The 27,149-nt window shown below is 41.1% G+C and overlaps 1 protein-coding gene across 1 annotated transcript in view; it reads left to right on the top strand.

Moving 5' to 3' along the window:
* The window catches only part of PRRC2C (proline-rich coiled-coil 2C), a 55,012-nt gene extending 28,913 nt beyond the window's left edge, over positions 1-26,099 (top strand). Inside the window, 12 exon segments of the mRNA XM_009587426.1 lie at positions 4,622-4,711; positions 6,445-6,546; positions 10,772-10,979; positions 11,913-12,116; positions 12,797-12,909; positions 13,488-13,624; positions 15,644-15,878; positions 16,340-16,447; positions 18,055-18,273; positions 20,298-20,401; positions 22,143-22,269; positions 25,770-26,099. Of these exon segments, the coding sequence (XP_009585721.1) occupies positions 4,622-4,711; positions 6,445-6,546; positions 10,772-10,979; positions 11,913-12,116; positions 12,797-12,909; positions 13,488-13,624; positions 15,644-15,878; positions 16,340-16,447; positions 18,055-18,273; positions 20,298-20,401; positions 22,143-22,269; positions 25,770-26,030 (1,908 nt within the window). The 3' untranslated portion in view covers positions 26,031-26,099.
* The last annotated feature ends 1,050 nt before the right edge of the window (positions 26,100-27,149 follow it).

The following is a 27,149-nucleotide window of genomic DNA, read 5'->3' as shown; positions in this document are numbered from 1 at the left end:
CTCCCGAAGTGGTATGGAGACATATTTTTTGTCATACCCCTGTACAGAGATCACCTTGGAAGCTTTTAAACGTTTTTGCTGCCTTATGAATGTGAAAAGTCTGTCCTGAGCCTTGCTGCGGAGAGTGACACTGGAGCCTGGTATAGGCAGATTCTGTAAACTCAGATATATGTGATATATGCAAGATGAGTGCTTGACTTTCAGCAGAGAACTGGAGTAGTAGTGTGCGCGATGGTTGGTTGAGTGCATGGATGACCTGAAGCTGTGAATTAAGTGCTGTTCTGTGAAAAAAGAAATCTCTAAACTAGGAATATGCTAAAGCATTGGATGAGGCTCGTTCAGTTTACCTAAAGGGTCTGTATGTCAGCTCCTGTTGGCTTGGATATTGTCAAGGTATCCCTTGCAGAACTCCTTCAGGATGTTGTCTGTGTGGAACTCCCCTGACTTCTCTGTAACTGCTCAACAGTGAGATGGTGACTTGCTGTCGGGATTCATTGTTCTATAGCTCAGTTCTTAGCTGTGGTGCATTGATAGCACTGGCTGAAGAACATCTGCAGAAGCACTATCCTTTTTGCCTAAGGACCTGTGTGGGGACTGCTCTCACTATGGCAGCATTGTGTCTTGAGCAAGAACTATGGTTGTCATCTCTCGAACGTAAAGAAACCATGCAGTTTGAGTAGCTACTAGTGAAGTTACACCTGCTTTGGTAAAGGACAAATGCTGCTTGTGTGTTTGTAAAGCAGTTTTGTGAGTTTAGACTCAAGTTTGTTGCATGCTGTCTCAATCTTCCTTTTCCTAGTCTTAAGCAGAAATTTTCTGATGCCATTTAGGAAAACTGATCCTCTGCAAAAGTTGCATTAATAGTTGGAGAATCTGAAATACAGATCACTCACAATTTCTTTGTCACCTGCAGTTGGCAAAAAAAAAAAGACAATTTGGGCAGTTCTTTGCCAAGTGTCATGCAAGCAGAAGATGCTATCTCAATGAAGTGTTGTTACAGAGCAAGTGTTAAGGAGGATATTTGTGTCTGACATGGTAGTTGCAAACTTGATCTTTGAGTGGAATGGCAAATATGTAAGAAAATTCAGTGCTGGGATTTCTCATCCTTCCTGGCACTTTCCATCTTGTAAGTAGATGTGAATGGTTTATGTTGATACCAGAAACGGATAAACTGCCCTTCTTGTATGCAGAATCAGAAGTGTAGAGCTGTAAACACCATCTTGCTCAAGTATTTGGTAAGAAGGCTTTTTGTATGTGTCATGTGCTTTCTCACTGTCTTTCAAGCTCCTGTGATCAGAGCTCAAGATAAGAGGAGGAGATGCTTCTAAGCCACATAAAGAATAGGAAACATAGCTTTGTTGATTACTCCAGGCTAACTCGATACAGAGTAGCTCTACTAAAATCAGCATAATTTCCCCTCTACAATTGTATTTTTTAAGTATGAGATCTTCAAAAGGGAAGTCTGGATTTTATGCTTTTCTGGCCTGAGTTAAACATGGGTTGCCAAGGTTCTTTGAACCACCACAGTATTAAAGCGCCAAGCTTCTGTCTTCTGGAGGGAAGATCAGAGTGAAAGGAAGCTTTCCATTTTGTGCTGGATATGAAAATTCTCAATAATTTCCTCATGAAATAGTTGCTAATAGAAGCATTTAATAATAGGCCTAAACATTGCTGTCTCAACAGTTCCAGGTTGGCTTTTGAATTCCTTTGTCATGAGTAGTTCCCGGGGCATCAGTAAGTTTTTTCTAGGAAAGGGGTGGTCATATTTTATATTTAATTCTAAGGAAGCTGAATCAACAAGCTGCAGATTTATTGGATAAGATAAGCTTCATCTAGATTTTGCAGGAATAAACCAGTCTTGTTACTTTTTAAAGTGGCTTTTAAAATGGGTTCAAATACTGCTCCGGCCTTGGAATTCCTGGACTGAACTGTATTGCAGCTGCTTTCTCTTGTCTTTGTACTCTTTCCATTGCTTATTAATGAGGGAAGAAGTGATGACGTCTTTAATCTGTTGTTTCAACATCAAGTGTTGAAGTTTTAGCAAACCTGAATGATTTCTCTTTTGACACGCTCTAACATCCTTCTCGGAGACTACTGCTCAGCTTCCAGGAAGGCACACTTGCTTTAGTGTATTTGGGGATTTCAACGTCTGTGAAAGTCAAGCCAGCTGTCCTCCTTCAGAAGCTTTGTAAGAGTACCCCATCCATCCCAAAACAAACACCTTAGAGCATGTGCATTTCATCGTACAATACTGTTTTACCTTAGAAACTGTATAAATATACACCAACTCATACTGGTGAGATGTTTAAGTTTAGAACATAAGCATGATGCTCCGAAGCAGTTGCAGCTGTTTCTCTTAGGTTTTGCAGTATTTTTGGAGTAAAGGCAATTTGATGTGTAAGTGTCTGAATCGGGTAAAATACCTTACCCCTTGCCTTTCCCCACCCTACCATCTCTAAATTTTTGAAGCTTTCAAATCACAAGAACGATCAATACCTGGTTGTGGACATGACAATGAAATGTTTGCACAGGTAGTTGATAACAGCTAAGTCTTACAGAGGTAATGTCTAGAAGGACACAGGCTGTACTTGAGAATAAATTTTGAGTATCTGACAAGCTCTCTGGTTTGGGTGATTTACGTAAATCAGGAACAAATCAAATAGCTAATTAATCCCAGATAGTACCCTGATCCTTTATAGCAAGGTCAGCTCTGAGGTCTGCCTTACCCTTTTGTTCATAAAGTCACTTCAGGTTTTGTGATCTCTTTTTGGGCAAAGTATGTAGTTACAAAAAGTTTGCCTGTTCTTTTTCTTCAGATACAAATAACTTGTAGATAACTCCAAAAAAGCATGTACAGCTTTTTGCTTTTGCTGTTATTACTGTTACTAGTTTATAATAAAGTAATCGGTTTCTTCAGTAAAACAGTTGTACAGGAGAATCACTTTAATTGAATTACAAAAGCTTATGGTGATAAGCCATATCTAACAGATTCCTAGACTTATTGTACCAGTAAATGAAGGATGGTGGTAAACCTACAGTTTATGGAGTGGTGTTCTTATGGCTAAAGCATTGTCTTATCTGCATATTCAGCAGGTAACTCATCCTTGTAGGGTGATTCAGCATTGCATGTATACATCGTATATCTCGTATTTCACCAGTTTAACAAGTAAAGGAAGTAACTAAATGGAGAAAATAGTTCTGTTTTCCTTCGTAAATGCAAAAATAAGTCAATGTGCACATTGTGTCCTTTTTCACCCCATTATGGTTTAGCTTGTCCTAGTCTTTTACCAAAATGAGCTCATCGTTTTAAGGAAGATTCTTTGTTATTTGCCAGTTAGTATCTTGATGCTTTAATTGCTCTTTTAGGAGATATTGCCATAGGCTTGAGGAGTAAATTGAGTGTGCACTTTTTTAATAGCTTATCATCAGCATACTGGTTGGATGCAATTAAACAAGCATTATGTGCTTTGTGCCTTCAAAATCATTTTGTGTTGGCAAGTCCAGGCACTCATCAGCAGTCCTGCTGCTAATTTGTCCTTCAGCTCCTTCTTGGTGTTTGGCCCTGTAAAAATGATAGAGCCTTTTCTGGGCTTCAGTCATGCAAAACTTTGGAGTTGGCAGTGCTTGCTAGAGAGTGGATCTTGGTTAATTCAGGGTCACACCGTTTATCTAACAAAATCTGTGGGTCAGGTTCTGATAACACCTGTTTACCTGTCCAGAATACGCTCAGTAGATACCTAGTGACAAGAGCTAAAAAACAGTGCTCAACATGGCTTCACAGAAGTACCAGTGCCTTTTTTGTTCATTGTAGGCCATTCTCGAGAGAGCTGGCAGTGTTATCAATGAGACACTTTCATCAGGCAGTTTATACCTACAACTGCAATAACCATGGGCTACAGCTAGGTCCATGAAAGTGGACCTTGTTCATTGAGCACATTAAGGTCCACCTAACTGTGACAAATAAGCTTCAAGGAAAGCCTCTGGGTAGACTGGAAACTTCAGCCCTTTTCTTCCTTGAAGTCACTACCCAGTGCAGAAATCAGGAGGTAGACTTCATCATCCAGAGAAACTGAGTCTTGTGACTTTCAGAGGCAGGACTTAAAGGAAAGAAAATTGTTTTGCAAATTGCAACCATCCCTATGTGTTCTTTTCAGTCTGGAGGGCCTTATCATAGGTTTATCCAAGAAATTTCTGGATTTATTTAAAGCTACAGAAAGCTTTCAGCTAATATATTTTACTTTTTAAATAGGCTAAAAGTGCCCACAGGTGGCTAAAGCATCTTGGGTGACAAATGATGTAATGCCACTACAGTTCAATGTGTCTAGTGCCCAGGCAGTACATCACTGTATATTCTTGCTTTACAGACTGTATTTTGACTTGTCTCCAGATGTACGTTGTGAGGTCATGAGGCAAACTGTAATCTCCCAAGAATTCTTCTGACCTCAGTAGCAATTCAGAAGCAAGGACTGCTGGACGTGTCTTCTAAGAAAAAACTGGTGTGAAATTCTTAACTTCTGCTGATTGGTGAACTCTTCCTGTAGAAAGGCTGACATCTGTCCAAGAAACTTAAAATCTAATTTAGATAAGGGAGATATTTTAATGGAATTATTTTTCTTCACAGGAGTCTGTAACAGACTACACTACACCTTCTTCTCATCCTAACACAGTGGCTACTAGCAGTACAAAAATGGAGGAGACTTTGGTGACGAACGTAAGTCTATTGGAGTGATCGTCTTGACTTTGAAGACAAGAAAATATTTTCGCACTTCTTTAAAGCACAAAATAGTGCCTTCAGTAAACAAGTCACTAGGGTTTCTTTCATGTTATCTAGCTGTGCATTGTCCAGTAATCTTGCTCGGAAGGACAGTCGGTTTGATTAGTATCTGTTCTGGAATTCATCATGTATTTTCTTGTCTTTTGAACAACCACGATGAGCTAAAGAGCACAGAAAGTGGAGAAGATGTTTCTGGGGGCAATTCTAAAAAAGCCAGGATAGGCGTAAGGAGAGAGCATGCTCTCGGCAGCAGTTGGGACTTGAACCTGGTACCAGCAGCAGAGCTCTGTAGGCAATTTTGAAGAAAGGCTTTTACAAACAAAGCAATTTTGAACTGAAATCACAGCAACTGCATGTGAAGGGAGCAGCTTAATGGTTTCTGAAAGCAGACAGCAGGCTTTCAGTTGTTCATTTGCTACGGAGATTAGATGTATGCAGTCCTCAAAGCCAATGATCCTGACTGTGTGAGCGTGGTGTAGCGATTGAGAGGACCAGCCGGGTTGTGACTTGTAGCAAAGTCAAGTTTGTCTTGAGTGTGCTGGGATGTCAGGTTGGGAACTTGTATCTTGTGATTTTTGTTGTTTGAGTAGCAGAAATAGAATTAGCTCAGAGTTGAGTCACTTGTTGATTGTGAGAGGAAAGAATCATACAGTAGGATCTCGGGTTTTTATGAAGATGTCTTGTGAATTCCATCTAAGAAATGCTTTTCAGCTTACTGTGGCATCCTTTAATGCAGTTTTGAAGCAATACCGGTTGAACTTACTCTTCTGCTGGATTTTCTGGTGGTGTTGTGGTTGTGCCTTTGGTGATTAGTGTGGAAGACTGAACTCTTTTGTGTTAATGATATTAGTGTATGCTCCCCTGTGGGGTGTTGGAGTTGGATTTGCAACACAGGAAATGGGGGCTCCTGGCCACAAAGGATCTGTGCTATCACCTGCTTCAAAGCTTCGGTATCTCTGTCTTTTGGATTAGCCTTACCTCATCCAGTGGAAGTCCATTAGCTGTGCTCTGAATGGAGAAGGAAATGGTCAGAAGTAATAGACTGGCCACTGGAGTATTTTTGATATATTTCATTTTAAACTTCCAGGAAATCCATCAGTGTTTTCTTAGGCAAAGATAGCAATAGCATTATGTCACGTTTATTTCCTTAAGTTTCACATCTTTCATCTTTTGGAAGACAAGATAACTGAATTCAGTTATTGGATGGCAAATCTGTTTTGGTTTGTTTCATGGTCTGGTGACTTTGGAGGTTTATAGCTTCCTCTTTTCAGAAACTGCATCTCAGAACTCTAGGTCATGAAGGCCCTATGTACCGTATTGGTACAAAAGGGGCCAAACTTGGCTTGGGAAGAATTTTTGCATATCAGTAAACTGAAATGGTACTTTAAAGTAAATCCCAAAGCAGAAAATTGGTATTTGTTTATGCAGGAGACATGGACACTTCAGAACCTTAGTCATCAGCCTCTTAAAGAGAGATGAGAAGCATCTCAGCACCTGCTGAATGGCCTTTCCCCGCTTACCAAATTTTCACCTTATTTTATCAAAATCTCCCTGCCAAATGCTCAAGCCTTGAAGAAATTGTAGCTCACTTAATAAAGCTTGAGCTTTGCTTTTTTGGGGCTTTTGTAGTAGACGTAGTTAGAATGTGATGTGTGTTGCCTGCCTTTCAGGTGCCCCTGCCCCACACCCTTCCCCTCCCTAGGAGGGAGACTCTACAACAGAGCTCCAGCCTAACTCCAGTTTCTCCCGCTACCGTCGACCTCACCCTCAAGGTATGTACCACATCCCTCTAAGGGTCGTTTTCTTGCATGCAGGGGAAAAAGTTAATGGAGAACTTGCTGGTGAACCTTTTTTTTAGAGCCTTCCTTTGTTTCCTCTGCTGAACTGCTTTTGCATAAAAACGGATGGCTGAAACACAAGACTCTATCAAAGGATGCATTTAAATTATAAATCTCTAACCCCGTTTTGCATTAACACTTGGCATCTCAACCGATCTTGGCTCCCACTGCCCTGAAAAAAAAAAGATCCTAGCATTTTAGCATTGTACCATAGTGTTCATGACAAACCATCAGAATCTGACTGAGGTTTTTTGAGAGTTTAGCTTAAAGTAAGTTGCCTGGTTTGGTATTAAAGGCTGTAAGGAGTTGCTTGGTAAGCCGAGCTTGATTTCTTCTTAGCTGTAAGATTTTGGTGCAGTGATAATGTGGTTTTGAGTTGGATGGCTAAAGTTCTAAATAATTAAATGTAGGTGGTGTGTTGGTGTCTATGAAGGGCAGTTTGATCAGCTAGTCAGAACGTGTTTTGTTGTGTTATAAATGTTCTGTTGTTTTCTGCTCTCCAGTGTAGAGCAAGTGTGTAGAATATTTTGAATGGTGTTTTCCCATTTTGTTGGATTTTGGACTGTGTGCATTGTATAACTCACTAACATAGAGTTGGGCTCTAGCTTTGCTACTGTATCTTTAGAAGTTTTTGGTCTTTTTTTTTTTTGGTGTCCTAGATCGGCTTTGTGATTGTGACTGCAGGTGACTGAACCAGTAGAAATACTGTTGCTGCTTCTAGTATGAAGGAAGAGTGATGTTTGAACTTAGTTTCTCTAAATTTTTAAAAGAAGAAATGAAACTAGGGATTGGATGCAGAACTAACACTTTGGAGAAACTTGCTTGTCAGTCCCAGTGAGACTTGCATCTCGCTGGCATGGTTTGACAGCTGCTTGCTCATGTTCTCTACAAATCATAGTTATTAATGATCTCTTGTTGAATCTTTGCTTTTCTTTTGTTAACACTTTATTTCCTGAAAAAAACGTAACATCACTTTAAAACAATAGACCAGCAAAAATGGGGAGAGGGCTGGAGAGGGACAAGTAATTTAACAAAATTCTGGTTTTCTATTGCATTCTTGTATAATAAGTTACCATAATCTGACTTTCTGGCGCCTGAAAGCATTTTTCTGAAATAGCAGTCTCTGTTTAGCAGCTGGATATCCGATTCACATGTAATACAGGTAGGAATGTTACTACAGCGTGATGCTGCAAAGAATGTGACACTGCTAAGTTATAGAGCAAACTGCGGTGTTTGTGTCATTCATCCTGCAGTTTCTTTTTCTGCTGTTCTGCTGTCAGTTGATTTGATTGCTTTCTCAGTGGATGATAGATCTTGGATCTTGTGTGCTACCAAAATATGTTGAAGATCCATGTTTTGAGGCTACCTTGAAGAACACTCTGACCAAAATCTAAATGGAAAGGCATTTGGATGCAGCTTTGTCTCTAATTTCTGTATTCCAGCCACTGGAGCTCTACCTCCTTTTTGCAAATGCTGAAGGCAACAAGCTTGTTTTGAAGCACGCGCTGAGACTATCATTTTCACAACAGGCCTTCTGGACCAGACAGAGCAGAGCTGCTCTTTGTCATCCTCTTCAATATAATCCTTGCTTCTTCTAAAAGATACTTTTGGAGCAGCAGAGGAGAAAGCATTTCCTTTCTTCCCTTAAAAGAACAAAATCTCCAGGCTCTGCCTCCATAAAGGAATAATCCTTACGTCTCCTATTTCCTCCATCCCCTATCACAGAAAGCTGTCTGTGAGGAAACTCGGCAGGGGAACTCAGCCACAATTGCTCCCATTACTTGGCATCATTCTGCCAGGGTGGTATAAAGTGTTCATATGGGAAGGCTTGTTAAGATCTCATGTTTCCTTGGAGTAACTTTGCTAAAGATACCTTTAGTAAGGCAGACATCCTCTTAAGGACTTAGCTGATAGGGCTGTTGGTAGGTAAGGAGCTCAGCAAAAGGAAGTCCAAAGCAATCTTAAACTAAGCTGCCTGGCCCTCTTCCATGTTCCGAGGTTCCATCTAAAATTCCTGTGCAGGCATCTGGTCCAGAATCTGACACATGTCGACTTTCTTTTTCTGATCACTTAAACTTTGGCATACTTAAGGTTATGCACATTGATACTTGTCTCCAGTTAAGTTTTTGGGTAATATGTACTGGACCATTATTGCAATGTGAAGGCCCCAATGGGTCAACAGTGAAAAGAAGCCTCAAGCAACCATGACCTCCAACTTGTGCTCTCCTTTTCCCATAACTAAGCAAGCAGTGAAGTTACAGCGCTTTCCCCAGCCTCATTTAATTTGGAGCCTCTTACTCGTTCATATCTGGTCTGTAGATGGTGCTGCGTAGGTGCTCCTAGAGTACCAGTCTGTTCTGCATCTTTTTGTTTGGCTGAAGAAGTTAGAGATTGTTAAGGAGCTCTCTAAAAGCAAAGCTGTTAGAAAACACAGGACTCTGTTATATGCCCTTTATTGCAAATTGGTAGGGGTGTGGGATGATCTGGGATCTTGGCAGTGGTTAGGTTTGGAAGACAAAATGCAGTATGTAGACTCTAGCTTTTGTTATCAATAGTTTCTCCAGGACATCGTGAAACTCAGTGAATGAAGCTTCTACACCTTCTTGATTCAGACATTCACAGGTACTTCTTCACTTAATACCGGTGCAGTACAAGACTGTTATTCTGTCTTACCAGGGCCTGTGGTGTTCAGAAAGGAGCCTCTAGTCTTACCTGTAGTCCACCTTAAGCAAAATCCTTTCCAGCAGATTAATAATAAATTTTGAAGTTTGCCCTGTCTGCAAGAATCGGAACCAATTTGGAGGAAAATGTTGTGGAGGGGAAGCTGAGAATGATTGCTGGGGAACATGGTCTCAGAAAGGAAAATAGGTGACTTACCTCCAAATCATTTTGTGTAACAAAGTTTCCCTCCTCCCCCTTTACTCTTTTGAGGAACACAGAACTCCACTTTCCAGGTGTGTGTGTATTGATCACCTGTAACCCGCTTCTTTGGATGTTGCTTTGCTTTTTTATCACTTCTGAAGCATCTAGACAAATAATCTAAGCCATGTTTGGTCTGTCCAGACTGTGCCTAACTCATGTAAAACAGGATAGGTTGAAAGTATGACTTCCAGAGACTGCAAGTCCCAGTTAGGGGGCTCTATTGATCCAGACAGTGAGGTCGGATTTGTTGGTGAATATGTATTTGCCCCTTTACATAGATCATTAAAGATGGCACCTGGCCTTGAGAAGCTTACAGTCTGCCAGATGAGCAATTTCAGCCTATGGCATCCAGCTCTGCTAGCAAAATCTTTGTTTCAACTGAGGACAGCTGAAGTTTGTAGAGAAGCCCGTGGACTGTGTTTGAGCCTTTAAATTAGTGGGTGTAGTCTGAACATTAATTTTTCCTTTTCAATAGTCCCTCAAAAGTGTCTCAGTTCAAAGATTTGGCATTGCGTGTCTAATGTAGCAATAATTAGATTGTTATTGGGTGCAGTAAAACAATAGTTCTTTCCACTTTTGGTGGAAAGGAATGTATAAAATATTTAAATTAAAGTTTCATCTTCCTTGCTGTGCAAGACTTAAACTTACAATTACTATAGAAATAGAGGAGCATGAAGCATTTTTAGCATTAATGTAAAGCAGTGTGCACAAGCTGTGTCAGCTCGTGATTGCTTCTTGAACAGCACTTGCTTTGGAAATCTAAACTTGACGACACTCGTGTTTGCTGAAGTGTGCATTAAATATTTTGGTGGTCACGCAGAGTGGATGATTTACCAAGAAAGCAAGGGGCTGTTTCATTTAAATGGCCTGATAACTTGTAAGTAAAGGACTTCATGGAAATATTTAGAGGGTTTTTTACCTTTCTTTTGCTCACTGTGTCTTTTGCTCTTCATGTCAAAAAAAGCCAAGCCAAATTAGTGTGAGTGAATTCTTTTGAGCGTTGAATGTTAAGATGATGAAATATGCACGTGTGCAGTTGGAACAGATAAGAAGCTCCAACTTAAGGCTGTATGCTTTTTGCATGAACAGAGTTGCACGATTATGGTGACTTTTTTAAAAGAGGCTCGCATGAAGCCTGAATTGCCTTTTGAACTAAAAAGAACTGTTAAGAGAGGAAGACTGTTTGACTAGTTTAAACTTCCTAATAGATGAGGAAATTTTGTTTTCTTTTAAATAGATGGAGTCTGCACGCAAAGCATGGGAGAATTCCCCAAACATGGGGGAGAAGAGTTCGCCAGTGACCTCAGCAGCATCTCCCATTGCTGGTGGCAGTAGCAGCAGCAGCAGCAACACTGGGCCAAGCAGTGGTACTTACAGCTCTTTCTCTAGTGCATCAATGCCTCCTATTCCTGTGGCCTCGGTTACACCAACAACTTCACTATCAGGTACCAGATGTCAAGATTGTAGCAGCCTGTTGTATTGCTCCTTGGTTATGTTTTTCAAGAGATTAGATTCCTTTTGGAATTCTGTTTGATGCAAAGCCAACAGAAGTTTTATGCTAGTATGAAATGTTGGATCTGATCAGCAGCTTCCCAAATAACCTCTTAATTAATGAGGAGATACTTCACCTGTTTCACTTCAGTCAGCTGAAAAGAATATTAAGATGACACCTCTCTGCCTATGCTATTTATATGGACTTGAAAGAGGAGGTAAACTTCTGTTGGCTGCCTTATTGGTTCATTTTGTTCAGCTGAATGAAGGCAAGCAAGTAGATTTTGGAGCAGGTGGTGGTTCTGATATCCAGCTAGTTGCAGTCTTACTTTCATTTGTGCTCTTGCTTTTGGAGTCAAAGCTTCAACAGCTCATACCAAGACCCCCTCACGCTAGGCAGCACAAATGTCCAGCTGCTCTTCAGAAACAGTGCTGGTTTCCACCTTGGTTCTTTGCCGCAAACAAAAGATGCTATATCTGATTAAATCTTCACACCTTGGAATATTAGAATGTATGCCAAATCTGAGCTGAAGTGCTTGAAAAAGACCTTTCTTTGGAGGCCGGCTCTCAACCATGAGAGGCACAACCACCATACATTGCAATATTTTGTGGCATAACTAACCAAGATGTCTACTTCAGTATTTTTATATGCTTCTGTACTTGAGAAGGGAGATGTATTATGGTTGCAGTGCTTCCTATAGTGAACTTAACAGAGTTGTCATCCCTGTTCATCTTATGTTGATGGAAACAGCTGCGTTAGGTTTCAGTGTTCTTAACCAGTTGTGGCTGTGCTTGCATAGCTGTCCCAAAACTTTGACCACTGAAAGATGAGGCTTTGAAATATCTTTAGCTGTTTTATGATGTATGACTTGCTTCTCTCCTTCTAGGAGCTGGAACATACACAACCTCTTCACTGAGTACGAAGACTGCAAGCACCTCAGACCCTCCTAATATATGTAAAGTGAAACCACAGCAGTTGCAGACAAGCAGCCTAGCTTCTGCCAGTCACTTTTCCCAGCTGAGCTGCATGCCATCTCTCATTGCCCAGCAACAGCAAAGTCCCCAGGTCTATGTGTCTCAGTCTGCAGCAGGTAATAGTGTTTGTGGCTGAGAAGCCACGTGTCTGCTTTTTTGGAGTTCTGAAGCTGGAGAGTTGAATTCAGTTTTGATTTTGTCTGCAGTAAAGACAGAATGACGGAGAGCATTCTGTAAGCAAATATTCCCTAATTGTGTCTAAATATGCAAGTTTCTGTCAGTAAGTATAAAGATAATACTGTGGTGTTAGTTGGTTGAGGGAAGTAAGTCTGAATCTCTTGATGTACCATTTTTCTGTTGCAGAATTGTAAATCACTATTTAAGACCAAGAATGACTAAGTCTTGACTTCTTTCTTGAAGTGCTATAATAGTTTAGAATCATGGCATTTTTCTCTAAAGAAAACCCTACATATAGTTAACTGAAATTGCATGATATGTTCTTCCCCTTCCTTCACTCAAACACCCGTTTTGGCCAGAATCTGTTGCTTGTCCCCCAAGAATTGCGTGGGACTGGAGATGCATATGCAAGACTGATAGATTCTGGGGATGAATTGGAAGATACCAAGCTGGTTAGACACCCAGCTTTTCAGTTGTTTCTTCTCCCAGTCTGTCTGGTAGCTGTCACACTGGGAAGTACTGACAGTGGCTGCATCTCTAACTCTTGATGAAAACCTTTCTAGCAGGGAGATGTTTGGAATCAGGTACTAATTGTATTGCTTTTCCTGAGGTACTGCAGCTCAAATCCCAGCATTTTATATGGATACAAGTCATCTATTCAATACCCAACATGCGCGCTTGGCACCACCTTCTCTGGCCCAACAGCAAGGCTTTCAACCAGGGCTTTCTCAGGTATTTGGGGATTTCTTTTTTTCTTTCTTTTCCCCTCCTTGTCTATATTGCCTTTAAAGCTCTACTAATGAGCTAATGGGGCAGGGGAGAGGGGACTAAAGACTTTGCAAAAATGAGGTCATGCCTGCCTTTGCTATTTCCTTCTGGTGCAGGCATAGAGTGTTTGATCTCTACTGTTCCTGAGAATTAAAGCGTTTGTCATGAAAGTTGAGAGAATAAGCTTTCACTCACAAATATACTTTATGTAAAAGTACATATTCATGGGAGGTGTTTGTGTGGCCATGTTAGTGCAGGTTTATTCAACTTTTGTAGTAGAAAATTGTATGCAATCTCGGGCAGTTGTTTTGTATGCAAATCTAAATGATTCATTCAGTCTCTGCTCATTGTTTGCAAGGAAAAGTGTAAAATTCAACTAGAAAGTAATTTTCTGAATGGGAGCAATACCAGGTCTGCATGCAGCCTTGAGATTTGACATTCTTTGTTTACTTTTTATACTGTTACACAAATCCTGGCACACACTGTAGCTTTTCTATGTGACTTTTGTCCTTGGATATTTAATGGTTTCTTTTTTTATGCAGCCTGCTTCAGTTCAGCAGATCCCCATCCCCATCTATGCACCTCTGCAAGGACAGCATCAAGCTCAGCTGAGTTTAGGAGCAGCACCAGCTGTTTCACAAGCCCAGGAGCTGTTCAACTCCTCCTTACAACCTTATAGGTAGGTAGCATTTGCAAATTTCTTTGTTCTTTGAGTGGTAGAATTTCTAGAACTTGCTTTCCTGCAGACTTGTGTTCTGTGCTCAATAGCTGCCTCATCTTCCTGTCTTCCCCCAAATCTCTTTTGTCCGTTTGGCTGAGAACTCTGTATGTGGATTGTCTGGCTAGTCTGCACGTGCAGATGTAGTTGTGAAATAGTGGCTTCAAAATTATGCATGATATTTGTATCTTTAGGAAACAAGGCTAAAAAGCTGAAAACATCAGTCTTTCAAACTAAGAGAACAGAAAAAGAGGAGTCTGTCCCTTTAATTCAGTAATTTGTGTTTGTTATCTTCTAATCAAACCAACATTGGAGTCTTGAAACACTTTGAAATCCTAGTTTGAGCCCCATAGGTGGCAGGAACTTAATTTCAGATGCGTAGGGGATAGAGGGGTATGTTTTAGAATAAATATTTTCTGTTTGCTACAAGATAATAGGAAGACCAGTATGTCTCAAATGGCATTGATAGCCAGACAAACTTCCACTATAAGCCTTTCCAAAGCTTCTTTGCAGTTCCTATAAAAACTGATTCACAGTGGTGTAATTCTGACAAGTTTTTAGCTTTACTTTGAGAAAGCTTCTCTGGAAATTTAATTACAGGGTTTTGCATGTGCTGTAGAAAAACCTGCTTGTTGCAATGTAGAAAGCTGAAGCCACAGAAGGTTTAATTGACTACATGTGTATCCTGACTTTGTGCTTGGCTGACTTTGTTGGAGCAAATATTGCTGGTCCTGACACAGCTGACAAAAGTTGTTGCAAACAGTTGGCTAGTTGCAAAAACACAAACAGTCTGGCGTGCAGTCCAGATTAAATAAATGCTTCTGGCTGATCTGGTCACGCACAAACCCAGTATTAATGGAGTTTTTGGTTGTGCTATTTATAAGAGTATGAATGCTTTTCCCACATCTTTAAAGGTGCAGAGGAGGATAAGCTTTGAGATGTACAGGTTACTGGTTTAAAAAACAACAACAAAAAAAAGCTTGTGAAAATGTTTTTGGCTACATTGAAGACAGTCCTCTGCATACATTCTGGAAAAGTTTCTCCAGTGCTCAGAGTGCAACTGTAAGAATGTTTTGCAATTAGGGAAAGGTACAGAACAAAGCTAACCCGGGTGTTCTGTCAGGCAAGCATATGGCCACTATGCTGACAGATTAACAGGACCAGTGCTATGCTGGTACATATCAACCAAGTGAAAAAGTGAAAAGTGTTTTTGTATCAGAAACACTGTCCTCTGAGCTGAAGAGCTTTGAGAGGGGCATTTATTTAAAAACTCTGACTCTTCAGTCTGAAGGTGGCTATTCAGCAGGCTCTTAATGGAAATGTTTGGATAAATACTTCTGATGGATTAAACCTTTGTGTGGTGCTTTGTTGCACTGTTTTTGGTCTTTGTTTTTTAAACAAACTGCAACTTCCCCGTGCTGGTGACAAGGGAACTGAATATCTAGTTAAAATTAAAGGCTGTGGTGTCTGCCTGTGTTACTATTTTGAAGCCAAAACATGCATTTGGAAGCTACAATTGTCAGCATCCAGTGATTTAACCTGTAAGTATTAAAAGTTCGACTGTGGAGATCTGTGAAGTCAAGAGAACAAAGCAGTTTACTCTACGACTAAGTGTAACTACTCACATGTGGTGCTTCCCCACTGTCCTACCTTATAGCACAGGAACTAAGAACTGGTAGCTTCTGTATGTTACAGTTAAGTTATGCAAGAACTATTTTAGCACACACATCTAAATAGCTAGGTGTACTTTAAGATGTAAATAAAAAGCCTAGTCATTTTCTCTTGTGGCCTTTAGTAGCATCTGTTATTTTGTTGTCTGCAGAGTAAATAGAAAAATCTACCTTTCTTAGGTGAAAATCTGTTTGGTAGAACTAAGCATTCTAATTCCATTTAAAGAATATAACCTGTGTTGTTAATTTTTGGTGGCTCATTGTTGAGCTCTGTCTGCATTTTTATGTATAATGCTTGAATCTCTTGCAGATCCCAGCAAGCTTTTATGCAAAGTGGTTTGTCTCAGCCATCACCAGTAGTTCTGTCTGGTACGGCCTTACACAACTTCCCAGCAGTACAACACCAGGAGCTTGCTAAGGCACAGTCAAGCCTGGCATTTCAACAGACTTCTAATACACAACCTATTCCTATCTTATATGAACATCAACTTAGTCAAGCTTCAGGACTGGGAGGCTCTCAGCTTATTGATACACACATTCTCCAGGTAGGAAATGCTCCAAAATGCAAAACTTCTGCAATGGTTTGATACAGATAATGCAATAATAAATCAAGTATTGCTCAGCTTGGGATAAGCCCACCTCTGTGATAATTACATGATAGTCAAGGTGGCAGGAAACTTAAGATGCTTGGAAGAGAATGTTCTTTTAATTTCATAAAGGTACATTAGCATAATCTCTGAATTGAGGATTGTTCCCCAAACTACAGGGCTCCTTGCATTTCTGTCACTAATTGGAGCTTCAGGTTTAATTTCTGTTATGGTAGGTGATAAAGGGCTATTCTACCACTTGCAAATGAGAGCTTTATCACAAGCTGAAACCTTCAGGTTGTCAGCTTCCTATGCTGTGGTTTCTACTGTACTCGTTGAAATACAGAATGATGTGCCATGCTGTCTCAGAACTGCTCTCCTAAGTATCTTGATGTAATGGTGTCTCTCGCTCTTCTTAGGCCAGAGCTACGCTCACTCAGGCTTCAAATCTGTACTCTGGGCAAGTTCAACAGCCTGGCCAGAGCAATTTCTACAACACTGCACAGTCTCCCAGTGCTCTCCAGCAGGTAAACTATGGCATGGTAAATTTCCTAAATTGTATTCTTCTTAAAAGCATGTTGTTGTTGATGGGTTTTGTGGGGTGGGGTGGAGGTGGGGGCTGAGACAATCTTTAATTCTTCCAAAATGCAAGAATTGAAAATGGATAGCAAAGGAGAACTGCTGCAGCAGCTCTGAAAAATTGAATTGCTGAGAAGTTGGATGGCCTACAAGTTCATGTTGATCATTTGTCTCTGGCATCCTTCTCTTAAATAGGTCATTTTCCAGTGGCAGGCAAAGATTTGGTTGGCACAGTGATGTTGCTAATTGATTGAGGCATATGCTGCCTTTATGGGGGCAGGTATCAGTTAGTGATGGTGGAAAGAGAGACAAATTCCAGGTGCTTAGTGCAGCCTAATTTTTAACACCAAATCTCATTGAGATGAAACCTCAGAGCTGCTACATATGTCAACGATATCAAAATATGTAGAAAACAAATGAGAAGTCAGCAGATAGATGATCATACAGGCAAACAGGACAGCCAAGTCAGTAACCAGTAACCTACATCAAGAGGCTTGTAAAATAACTCCAGTGATTTTAAGTTTTTTGAATTCTTTTGTGAAAGAAATGTTTATTTGCTGTGTGCAAGCATTCTATGATATTTACAGGATGCTGTCTAGTGGTTTTCATCTTCTGGTTCAATTTTTTTACTTAAGTGGCTTTTAAAAAAAAAAAGCTTATGATGGACTGGTTTATTATAATAGCCTACTTCATATGCATGAAAAGTTGCCAAGACAGAAATCTAGAAGAGTCTTAAAAAATTGGATCTCATCGCTTGGAAATCTAGCATAAAGTTTTAAGGACCTCTTAGAAGGGTTAGTGCTTTTAATGTGTTCAAGCTTGGCTGTCTCTATACTTTTAATCTGTTATCCTTCAGAGCAGAAACCTAGTAAGTCTTTCACATCTGGAGAATATATCATTCTTCCAGTCATACTTAGAATATAATTTTGCAGGTTGTGGATTGATGGTCAGACTAGGAAATGCAGTAACTCCTGCCAGTCAGGTCACTGCTGTGGTGTTTTCATGTTTATCACTACCATTCTGTGGTGTTTTCAGCCCACAGCACTCCCTGTTAATGCGAGCAAGGGACAGGCGGCAGTTTGTTGGTTTGTGTGGGGATTTTGGGGGGTTTTTTTTAGCTCGGGCTGCTGGCTGTTGGGACTGCTGGAAAGTAAAATCTAGTTTTCATCCCAAACAGTGTCCTTATGACGACAAAAATTATTTGAAGTAAATAAATAACCCCATCTACCCCCCCAGTTGGCTATTTCATTCTACTTTTATTTTCTGAGTTGAATTACATTTACTTCTTCATACAATGAAATCATGTTGAATGATGTTGGAGTTAGGAGCTAGCATGCAACTTTGTTTCTGAAAAGCAAAGACCCCAATGCCATTAGAACTGATTATAAAGACAGGCTAAACAATAAATTCACTTACTTGCTTGCCGCTGTCTGGGTAAATGTTTGAACTCATTAAGCCATTTACCTTGAATATACCTGACATCAGAGAGCTAGCAAAGAAGGTTAAATAATGGCCCTTGTGTATATGTTACTGGTGATTTTGTACTTTTTTCCAGGTGACGGTACCTTTGCCAGGATCACAGATTTCTTTGCCAAACTTTGGATCCACAGCACAGCCACTTATTGCCCTACCCCAATCTTTACAACCACCACTACAGCACACGCCACCACAAGCACAGGCTCAAAATCTAAGCAGACCTGCACAAGTAACCCAGCCTTTCAGAGGATTAATCCCAGCAGGAACTCAACACAGCATGATTGCTGCAACTGGAAAGGTAACAATATTGGTAGATCAACAGTACAAAAATTAATACAAAGCACAGCTGTATGCTGTTTTATAGAACCAGCACAGCAACCCATGTAGACTCTTGCATGTAAAAATCTGCCTTGACTTTAAAAGGTAGGGAGGAGAAGATAGAAAAGCCAGTCGAGGTTAGTTCCTTAGTGACTGGGTCTGTGCGTTTTGTAAAGGTTTAGCTGAGTTTTTGTAGCTAACTTGATACTAGTCCATTTGCACTATAGGAATGTGTAGTTTGATAAAGACTTCATGGACTAGTAGGATATTTCATGTAGAAGCCATGTAGAAAATGGTACAAAGCCATTGTTAGAGCAGCAGGCAAACAATGTTACACTGTCAGGACTGGTTTTTTTATTCTGGTCATGCATGTGTTTGTCGTCTTTTTTTTTTTCTGGTCTCATACTTGAGCAAGTTGCATGGGATCAAGTCTTTCCAGTGCAACATACTGGAGTTTTAGGGGCTTCAATGGACCTTGTATCAGCTGTGACCTTAAACCAGACTTAAACTCTACTAATGTTGCTGGGGGTCTGCTTTTCTGAATACCACAGCAAGGTGCATATTGAGAATGTAGTATTGTATGCAAGGTGGGACCTTTGACATGTAAAAAAAAAAAAGCTGGTCTTGCAGCTGAAGAAAACTGTCCTTGAGTGACAGCTCTAGTAACGAGATAACACTGAAATAGTGCAAGAAACGTGAATACCTAGGAGGTAATTCTCTCCTTTATCTGGAGCTGCTGTTGTAATTGCTAATGAGAGATGCGTGGAGCTGGCTTCCAGTCACAAGGTCTCTTGTCTTAGATGGAATCACAGCTTTACAGGCACCTGGGATTTTCGGATAGTGTGCAGCACAGCGCAGTTGCAGCATACTTTCAGGTGAGCAGTGGGTGACAACACTGGACATGAACACAGCTAATCTTTCTGTCAGGTACAGCGAGGTCTTTCCCCAGTGCAGGGAGTAATCTAGTTCTGGAGCTGCACCTGAAGTCCTTACAGCTTGTGGCCTAGATTTTAGGGTGCTTTTGAGTATAAAATTACCCTGCTGTCCCAATGGTTTACAGCTGTGATAAGAAAAATCTCTCTCAGGTGTTAATTCCATGTTTTGGACAGTAACTGCAACCAGAATTCCAGATCACCTAATTAAGTTTTCATCCTGTGATCCACCAAAGTATATGGTGATTTTTGCATCATGCAGTTTTCTAGCTTCATAGGATCTGGCCAAACCTTTTCACCTTTATAATTTTTATGAGCCCATCTTCCAAGCAGCAGCATGTTTCTTGCTACAGTTGTCATTGGAAAATGATCACTCACTTCAACAAAAAATGAGGAAGAACTGCACTGGGATGATGGCCTTAGGTGACTTTCCTGCCTCATGTTTCTGCTAAAGAAAGTCAACTTAAAACAGCCGCTCACTTTTAACTGATTTATTGTTGCCGTTATGCTTCATGGCCGTATGCGGAAGGATACTATTCCAGAGACTAATTTATTCTGTTGAGTGTATCTGCAAACTAACATGCAAGATTCATTGCTCCAATTAGAGTCTGGAGATTTTTTGTGTGAATGATAGCATCGTTTTTGCTGTGCTTTTGGGGTTTTTTATAGAACTGGATTATTTTCTGGCATTCTTCAGCATTTTTCAGGATTATATCTAAATATTTTCATGTGGTACCTGAGATGGGGAAGGAAATTTCAACCCTGAAATATATTCTTTTTTAGGGCCAAACGTGTGAGATGAGTCACAAATCCCTTTTCATTATGCAGGACAATAAAGTTAGAAAGCCAGTACCATTGCTGGAAGTGCCAAATAGTGCAGGAAAATTGTACACAGAGGCGCTTGTGGTGCTGGGGTTGTCCTAATTATAAGAAGCTGTTTTGCAATGTGGCTTTCACCTCCACTTAAGTGATCTATTTTCACTGAGAAAAATGTGAGGTAAGCTAACAGTTACTTAGTAAATGTAATTTTTCTTTGAATTAGATTTAACATGTCAATTGTTGTGTTTTTCAGATATCGGAAATGGACCTGAAGGCCTTTGGAGGTGGCATTGATGTTAAACCTGGAACACCACCAGTTACTGGTAGAAGTACTACTCCAACCTCCAGTCCCTTCCGGTAAATCTCTCTTAAGTTCAAAATTCTTTGAAATCAGAGCTAGAAAATGTACCTAGTCATGCATGAGCAGCCAATTCTGAAAGGTTTGAGGTGAAGGGCTACTAATATAAAATACAGTGCTTAAAAGCAGCATTCCGATAGGTCATCAGATCTGCTATAGTTGGCCAGAAGTACGTAGCTCTGAAATAAAACGTTAAAAATATTTTTTCGATTAAACGAAACTAAACAAGTAATGTAAAATGACCTGGATTGTACAAGGAAAGCACAGAAGTGGCAGGGAAGATGTACTTTGGGATAAAACTCTAAGACAGTTTATCTTAATTGCAGTGCTCAAAGTAAAAACACTTGAAGGCTTACACTGCAGTTGTGGTGACAATTCTGTTAGAGAACTAAGAATCGTTGCAAGATCTATAAGCTTCTCACAAGTGAAATTAGTAAGCTGTTTGCAGATTTGCTTGGTTAATTGACAGAATTAACAGAAAATGATCATTTGCAGATGAACGTCATGGTAAACCTGTTGGGCTGCTTATGGGTGAAGTTATCAGTGGGCTGAAGGAAGTTGAAAATGGAACTTTGTTACAAGATAGTTTTGTTCTTGGAAGCCACGCTCCCATGCATAATAACTATATTTGGTGGCTTTCACTGTAGCAGACTGTTCAGGCTTTTCTAGTGAAGTAGAAGTGAGAGTTTGAACTCAATGCTGAAGTCGTGCCTCCAATACTTCACCTAAGAAAAAAGTGAAGGGAGGAGGAAGAAGAAACTTGAATTTGCAAGCTAGTCAGCATTTAGGAGAATTGACTCGATGGTATATATCTTGGAGATTCTACACGAGATGTCTCTTCTCTTAGCAACCAAAGCAGGGCTTATTATAAGCTTTCGCTCTTAGGTGTGGAGGTACTGGGAAGATTGACAAAAGTGTAATAGATCTCAAGAGTTCAAAGTGAAAACTAAACAGAGACTTTAAGCTTACAAAATGTTCGTGTGTATTGAGTTTAGCTGGCTTCCTTGCCACTGGTGCCCCGCTGCTCATTTTACGTTAAGTGTATCACCCACACACTCTGCATGAGAACTCTCAAGCTCCATTTCCTAAAGAAAGCTGTTCACTCTTTTCTCTTTCTCTGAGGGCTGTTTGGTGCTCTTCCCCCAGATAATCTTTCAGGCTTCATTTAATTCATGGTGATTCGACACCTCTTAAAAGTTTTAATGGAGGGTCATGTTCTTAGCCAAATAAAACAGGGGGAGAGCGTTTTCTGTGAATTCTTGAAATCTGTTCAAGTGCATTTTGAAACATTTGACAACAGGTCAGAGTGGAAGCAGCTGTACATGGCAGCTTCTGCTGCATATGCTTAATGCCAGTTGTGACAAGCTCTGAACTTGACACGATAGAGCGAACAGCATAAAAGGGTAGGGCTGAACATAAGATAGCAGGGATGGGAAGGGGAACACACTTTTAACAACAGTATTTGTGTTATGAATACTTTTGGGAAAGGTCTCTTTCATGCAGACTTTACCCTGGAATCTTTCCATATCCTAAATATTTCTGATTTCTCTTGTATTCTTAAGTTCCTGAGTTTGTTTGCATTTGAAACTAACGGTAGGTACAGAATCATGTCTGATACCAGCTTCTCTAAGAGATCATTTTTCCCCCTCCAATGCTGAATCTCTAGTTAAGTTGTAACTAAAGGCAGAAACATGCTTTGAATGAGAGCAGTGTGATTCTAACTGGTATAATCTTCTTTAGGGCCAGTTCTACAAGTCCTAACAATCAGTCCAATAAAATGAACAGCATTGTCTACCAGAAGCAGTTTCAGTCAGCAGCTGCTGCTGTGAGAATGACACAGCCGTTTCCTGCACAATTTGCACCACAGGTAGGTGACTGGTGGCTTCCTACAAACAAATCTGTTTCTCTGTACGACCTGGTGACTCTGTAACTCAGCTGTGTTTCCTCAGGCTTTATCATGGGGAGATACAAAATGGAATCCTTAAAATGAAATGGTGAGAGAAAACTGTTTTCAAGATCAAAGCCAAAAAAACTCTCTCTGATCTTGCTAACTAGTAGTGCAGATTTGGTGGTGTGTTTAATTTTGAGAGTTCTGTGCACACTGAGGAATTCAGTACAAGTTGTGAATGATGTAGAACAGAAGGTTTTCTGCTGGCTTCCCCATGCAGCTGTAATGCACCTCATCCTGCAAAAACAGATCGTTTGGTTGGGGAAGGGGAGAAGCTTCGTGTCTCAGAAGGGTCCCAGTGCATATTTTAAATGTTTAAAGACAAAGCAGATTTGCAGTTGTTTGTCTGAGATGCAGCTCTGAAGTACTGATGGAGCAGCTGAGGTTGGAAAGGATCTCTGGACGTCATACAGTCCATACAAAGCAGGGCTGATGGCAAAGGGTTTGATTTGCTTCTGGCATTCCAGGGAGCACAGGGTGGTGCATCCCTGTTACAGGTGACGGTAGCCAGGCTGCTAGGGAAATACAGCCTCTGTAAAAATGTAGGGTATTTCTGTCTGTCTTTCAGCATTTGGAGTGTTTGACTGCAGGACTTGAGATTTGATTTTTGGATTGCCACTAGCAGAAACTACCTAGCCTTCCCAGGGCTGCCGTTCACTAGTGACTCCTCCACTGCCTTGCGTGGATCTTCTCCCTTATTACATGCTGGTTTAAGTTGTTGGTACTACTTTCAGGCACAGCAGCACTATAGGGCTGTGTTTTTCTGGAGTTCAAGTGTGGCCTTTCTTAACATAAAAGCCTCTTTTCTTGACATCAGTTTGACAGCAGAGCAGCAACTTTTTCCCCTTTAAGATAATGCCAACATGCAATCTAGTTGGCAGTTTTCTAACTGCGAAATGTCTTTTTGTTGTTTTTCCCCCACTTAGATCCTCTCTCAGCCTAACCTGCTCCCTCCATTGGTAAGAGCCCCATATACTAACACCTTCCCAGCGCCTGTTCAGAGGCTGCCAATAGTACTGCATAGTCAGATGCCGTCTCAGATGACCACAGGCCTTATGAGCCACCCTCATTTACCGCGTGTGGCCAGAGGTCTTTGTGGATCAGTATCTGGAGCCAGAGGCAATCAGGCCCAGGCTGCGATGAAGGCTGAACGAGACGTGAAGGTTAGTATTTGAACAGCAGTGCTGTTAACACCAGTTCAGTCTTGACAGCTTGTAGGGCAGGAATGTGTCTGCAAATCATGTCTTAATTAAAATGCCTCTGGACTCAGAGCCGGTAGCTGGGCCTTTAAGAGCTGAACACAGACCTTCTCTAAGCCCTGTTTTGTTTTGTTTTAAATAAGAACTTTAGACTAAAAAATTTGTAGGGAGCTTCCTTTCTCAAGTGGTCTTGTGGTCAGCAGTTGTGAAGCTGCCACTGCTGTCAATGGCAATCTGACAACTAGGTTTCATTTTTGAATGGGTAATGAAGCCTACAAACCCAGCTATTAGCTATCATTTTGCATCTGCCTCCCCAGCTCTGAGCAGCAGTATGAACCCTCCTGTTCCAGTCAGCCTTGCTCCTTGGTGACTCTCGAGAATGATTTCCCAGTGGTTTGAAATGCCTGTGCTTAATTGCCTATGGTAGAATGCAGTAACATGGTACACTCCACAGAAGAGGTGGCTGCATTGCAGTAGGAGTTGATGGAAGTCGTCTAACTTGTTAAAGCACTTTGGGACCCTTCAGGTTGAGGCAAACTCTTCTTACCAAGACAGGACTGCAATATGGGGCGTCTGTGTAGGGACACCATTGTACACTTAGCCTGTTTTCTGCAGAATAAGTTGCTTGTATGAATAGGTGGTACTAAGGAGCTCCTTCATCTACTGTCATTTGCCGTAACATGTGCATTGAGGTGTAAAAGCAAGAGTGTATTTTTCCTGGTTATGTCTGGTTGTAGGAGAATTGATTACCCCTTGAATTCTAGGTATTTGGTCCATTTAGTTTTCTACCACCAGTTTATGCTAGCTGTAGACCTACTAGGTGATGCTTAGTATATTGTCTTGAGTCTATATTACAAATTGAATCTAGCCAGTCATAGCAAATACTAATACACAGTCCTGGTTTTCTGAATCTCCCCGCAAGCAGTGTTCAGAAGAATGTGAGTTATTCTGTCACGCTTGGTTACTTGTGATCAAGTCATCCAGCCTTCTAGCCTTAATCTCAGGGGATGGCTAAAATCTATGCAAAAGATTTCAGGTGTCCATCTGGCTCCAGTAAAATCAGACTGTTGCTGCAGTCCTGCACAACAGAGTTCACAGGTTTGTTTTCTGTTCTATTGTTGGTTGAGTTACCTGGAGCAACTACACAGTATTAAAGCCGAGACCTCTTGTTCCAGGCTTTTGCTGTTTTGTCCTGTCCCCTCACCTGTTTTCTGTAAAAAAGCGTGAAATACTTAGAGAGGTACATGGAGGCTTAGTGTCTGGTATTGTAGTTGGGGTTCCTTGTATTAAGATATGCCTTTTTAATTTTAAAAAAGGTGTTTGACTGCATTGGGCTTAATTGTGCAGCTTCAAAAGATTGAACTCTTAATGCAATTCCTGCTTTGCCCAAGTCTGGGCAGGAAAGCCAAGTGCTTGGTCTGAAGCACAGTGGTTCACTGACACATGAAAAGTCCAGTATAAAAATGTAAATGAAACATGTAGTCACAAAGGCTGAATTTCACAGGTGCAAGTCAAGTTACTGGTAGGATTCAGAGGAGGGATTTGAAGGAAGCCAGGCAGTAGTTTGTGCTTCCTGGCATGAGCGCCTGCTTTGAGTGGGAAGCAGATAAGGCTTCAGCTTACATATAATACAGCCTTGAACCCGGTTCACTTTTATCCCCATTGTAGACTCTGAAGCCTGTGTCCAGAACACCAGGGGGGAAAAATTGGGGTGCTCAGACTAGATTCTGCTGCTGTCATACAGCCCCTGCGCTCAAGAAGTCCAGACCACGCGGCAGGAGAAATGACAGCTGGCATGGCCCCCGGTGTCAGGGCATGGGCAGCGTACAGACACGTGCCTTCTGGTCATGTCTGACTCTTACTGAGGAGTGAAGCTTCAGTTTGAGCCTACGGTAGGCAGTGTTTATATTTTTTAAGCTCTGCAGTAGTAGTGGCATAAAAAGATGTTAGATAATGCTTCAAACTGTTGTCCTTGATCCTCTTTTATGGGGTGAGGATTAGGAAGGGCAAGGGAAGCCTAGGCATGATGTTAAGCTACTACTGAGGAGCCAAGCGCCCAGATGTGGTGACATCTGGGAAGCAACTGGATGGACGCTGCCTTTCTAAGAAAGTCTGGCCACCGCGGTTAGTCCTTCCTCTTTCATTTAGGAAATACTTCTGTGAAGTCACTCTTATTCCAATGCCCTCTCTTCAGTAAACATATTTTCTCCCTTTCTTAAGGCAAAGCAGAGAGCAGAGGTACTTCAGTCTACCCAGAGATTCTTTTCTGAGCAGCAGCAGCAGAGCAAACCCATAGGAGGCAAAGCGCAGAAAGTGGACGAGAACGGGAGCAAACCCACCGAGGCAATTGCTGACTCTTCAGGAGTCTGCCAGGACAAAACTGAGGAAAAGCCTACCCCTGCGCCTGCTGCGGCAACAAAACCTGTTAGAACTGGACCAATCAAACCTCAGGCAATCAAAACCGAAGAAACAAAATCTTAGAGGCTGTGTTTCCATGGAGGTGGGGGAAGAGGGGAGGGTGGGTGAGATGACAGCAGCATGAATTTGTAGCCCAAAGGACGAGACAACAGTCGTCTTTCCCTGCAGGGCTTTGAACAGCGTAAAGGGACATAGAAGCTATCGGCAGTTACGGGTGCAAACTGCTGCGTATCCAACTGAGCTTCTAGGCTCTTTGGGCTCGTATCTTCTCTAACAGCATGAAGGCTGCTTTTGGTTCTACACGTGTACGCGTGTTTTGGCTTACACACCTGTATGCTTCCCAAAGTGGAAAAAAATTTGAGAAATGGCAATAGCGGGGAAGAAGGTGGTCGGGGAGGCATGTTCCTAGCTGACAAGATGAATTCTCTTATTTTCTTCAGGCTCTGATCTTCAGCTGCTATTTATCTTTTTATAAACCCATGAGTATGAGAACATGCAGATCTGAAGATGGTGCTGGGCCAAGTAATGTGTGTAAGTTTTTAGTGACTTAAGAAGCTTCTATCTTGTAATAAACAGAGGGATTCATATAGCTGGCAAAATTGCCTTTGCCATGTGACATCTAACTTACCGTAACACAAAGAGTAACGCTGATGATGTTGAATTTCCCTCTGAAGGCAGTGCTTTGCTGGCTGCTGCTTCTTGGATGACAGTATACTGTATTTAGATCACCATATGAAAATGCTACTTGGCCACCTGTGTTCTCTACACCCACTCCCCCCTCAGTCGTTCACCTCTGGAGTTGAAAGGTTCATTGCATCAATAGTCGAATTTGTTCTGTTCACCTCTGTCCAGCTATCTTTATATGATGCGAGTGATCTTTAAACGGTTTCCAGCTTATGTCTGTATACAGCAACGAGCACTTAGAACTGTGCCACGAGAATAAAAGAAACCTTATTGGATTAAAGAGAGTTTTATCTAAAAGGTGCATTCTTTATATCAGAGCTGCGTCGCACCACCTCCTTGCCCACAGCGTGCTGGAAAGTAGAATCAAGTCAAATAAATGCCTTTTTAATTGTATCCTCTAGTATTATAGCTGTAGGACAGTACTGTATGATACTTCTGTGAATGTAAGATATCCTGTACCTGCTTATGATATGTAGTAGTGACTGTGCTATACTGGAG

This window comes from Fulmarus glacialis, unplaced genomic scaffold (genome assembly GCF_000690835.1).
Source record: "Fulmarus glacialis isolate BGI_N327 unplaced genomic scaffold, ASM69083v1 scaffold27780, whole genome shotgun sequence".
In the NCBI taxonomy this organism is placed as follows: Eukaryota; Metazoa; Chordata; class Aves; order Procellariiformes; family Procellariidae; genus Fulmarus; species Fulmarus glacialis.
Note: the sequence above shows the minus strand (reverse complement) of the source record. Positions and strands in the feature narration are given on the sequence as shown.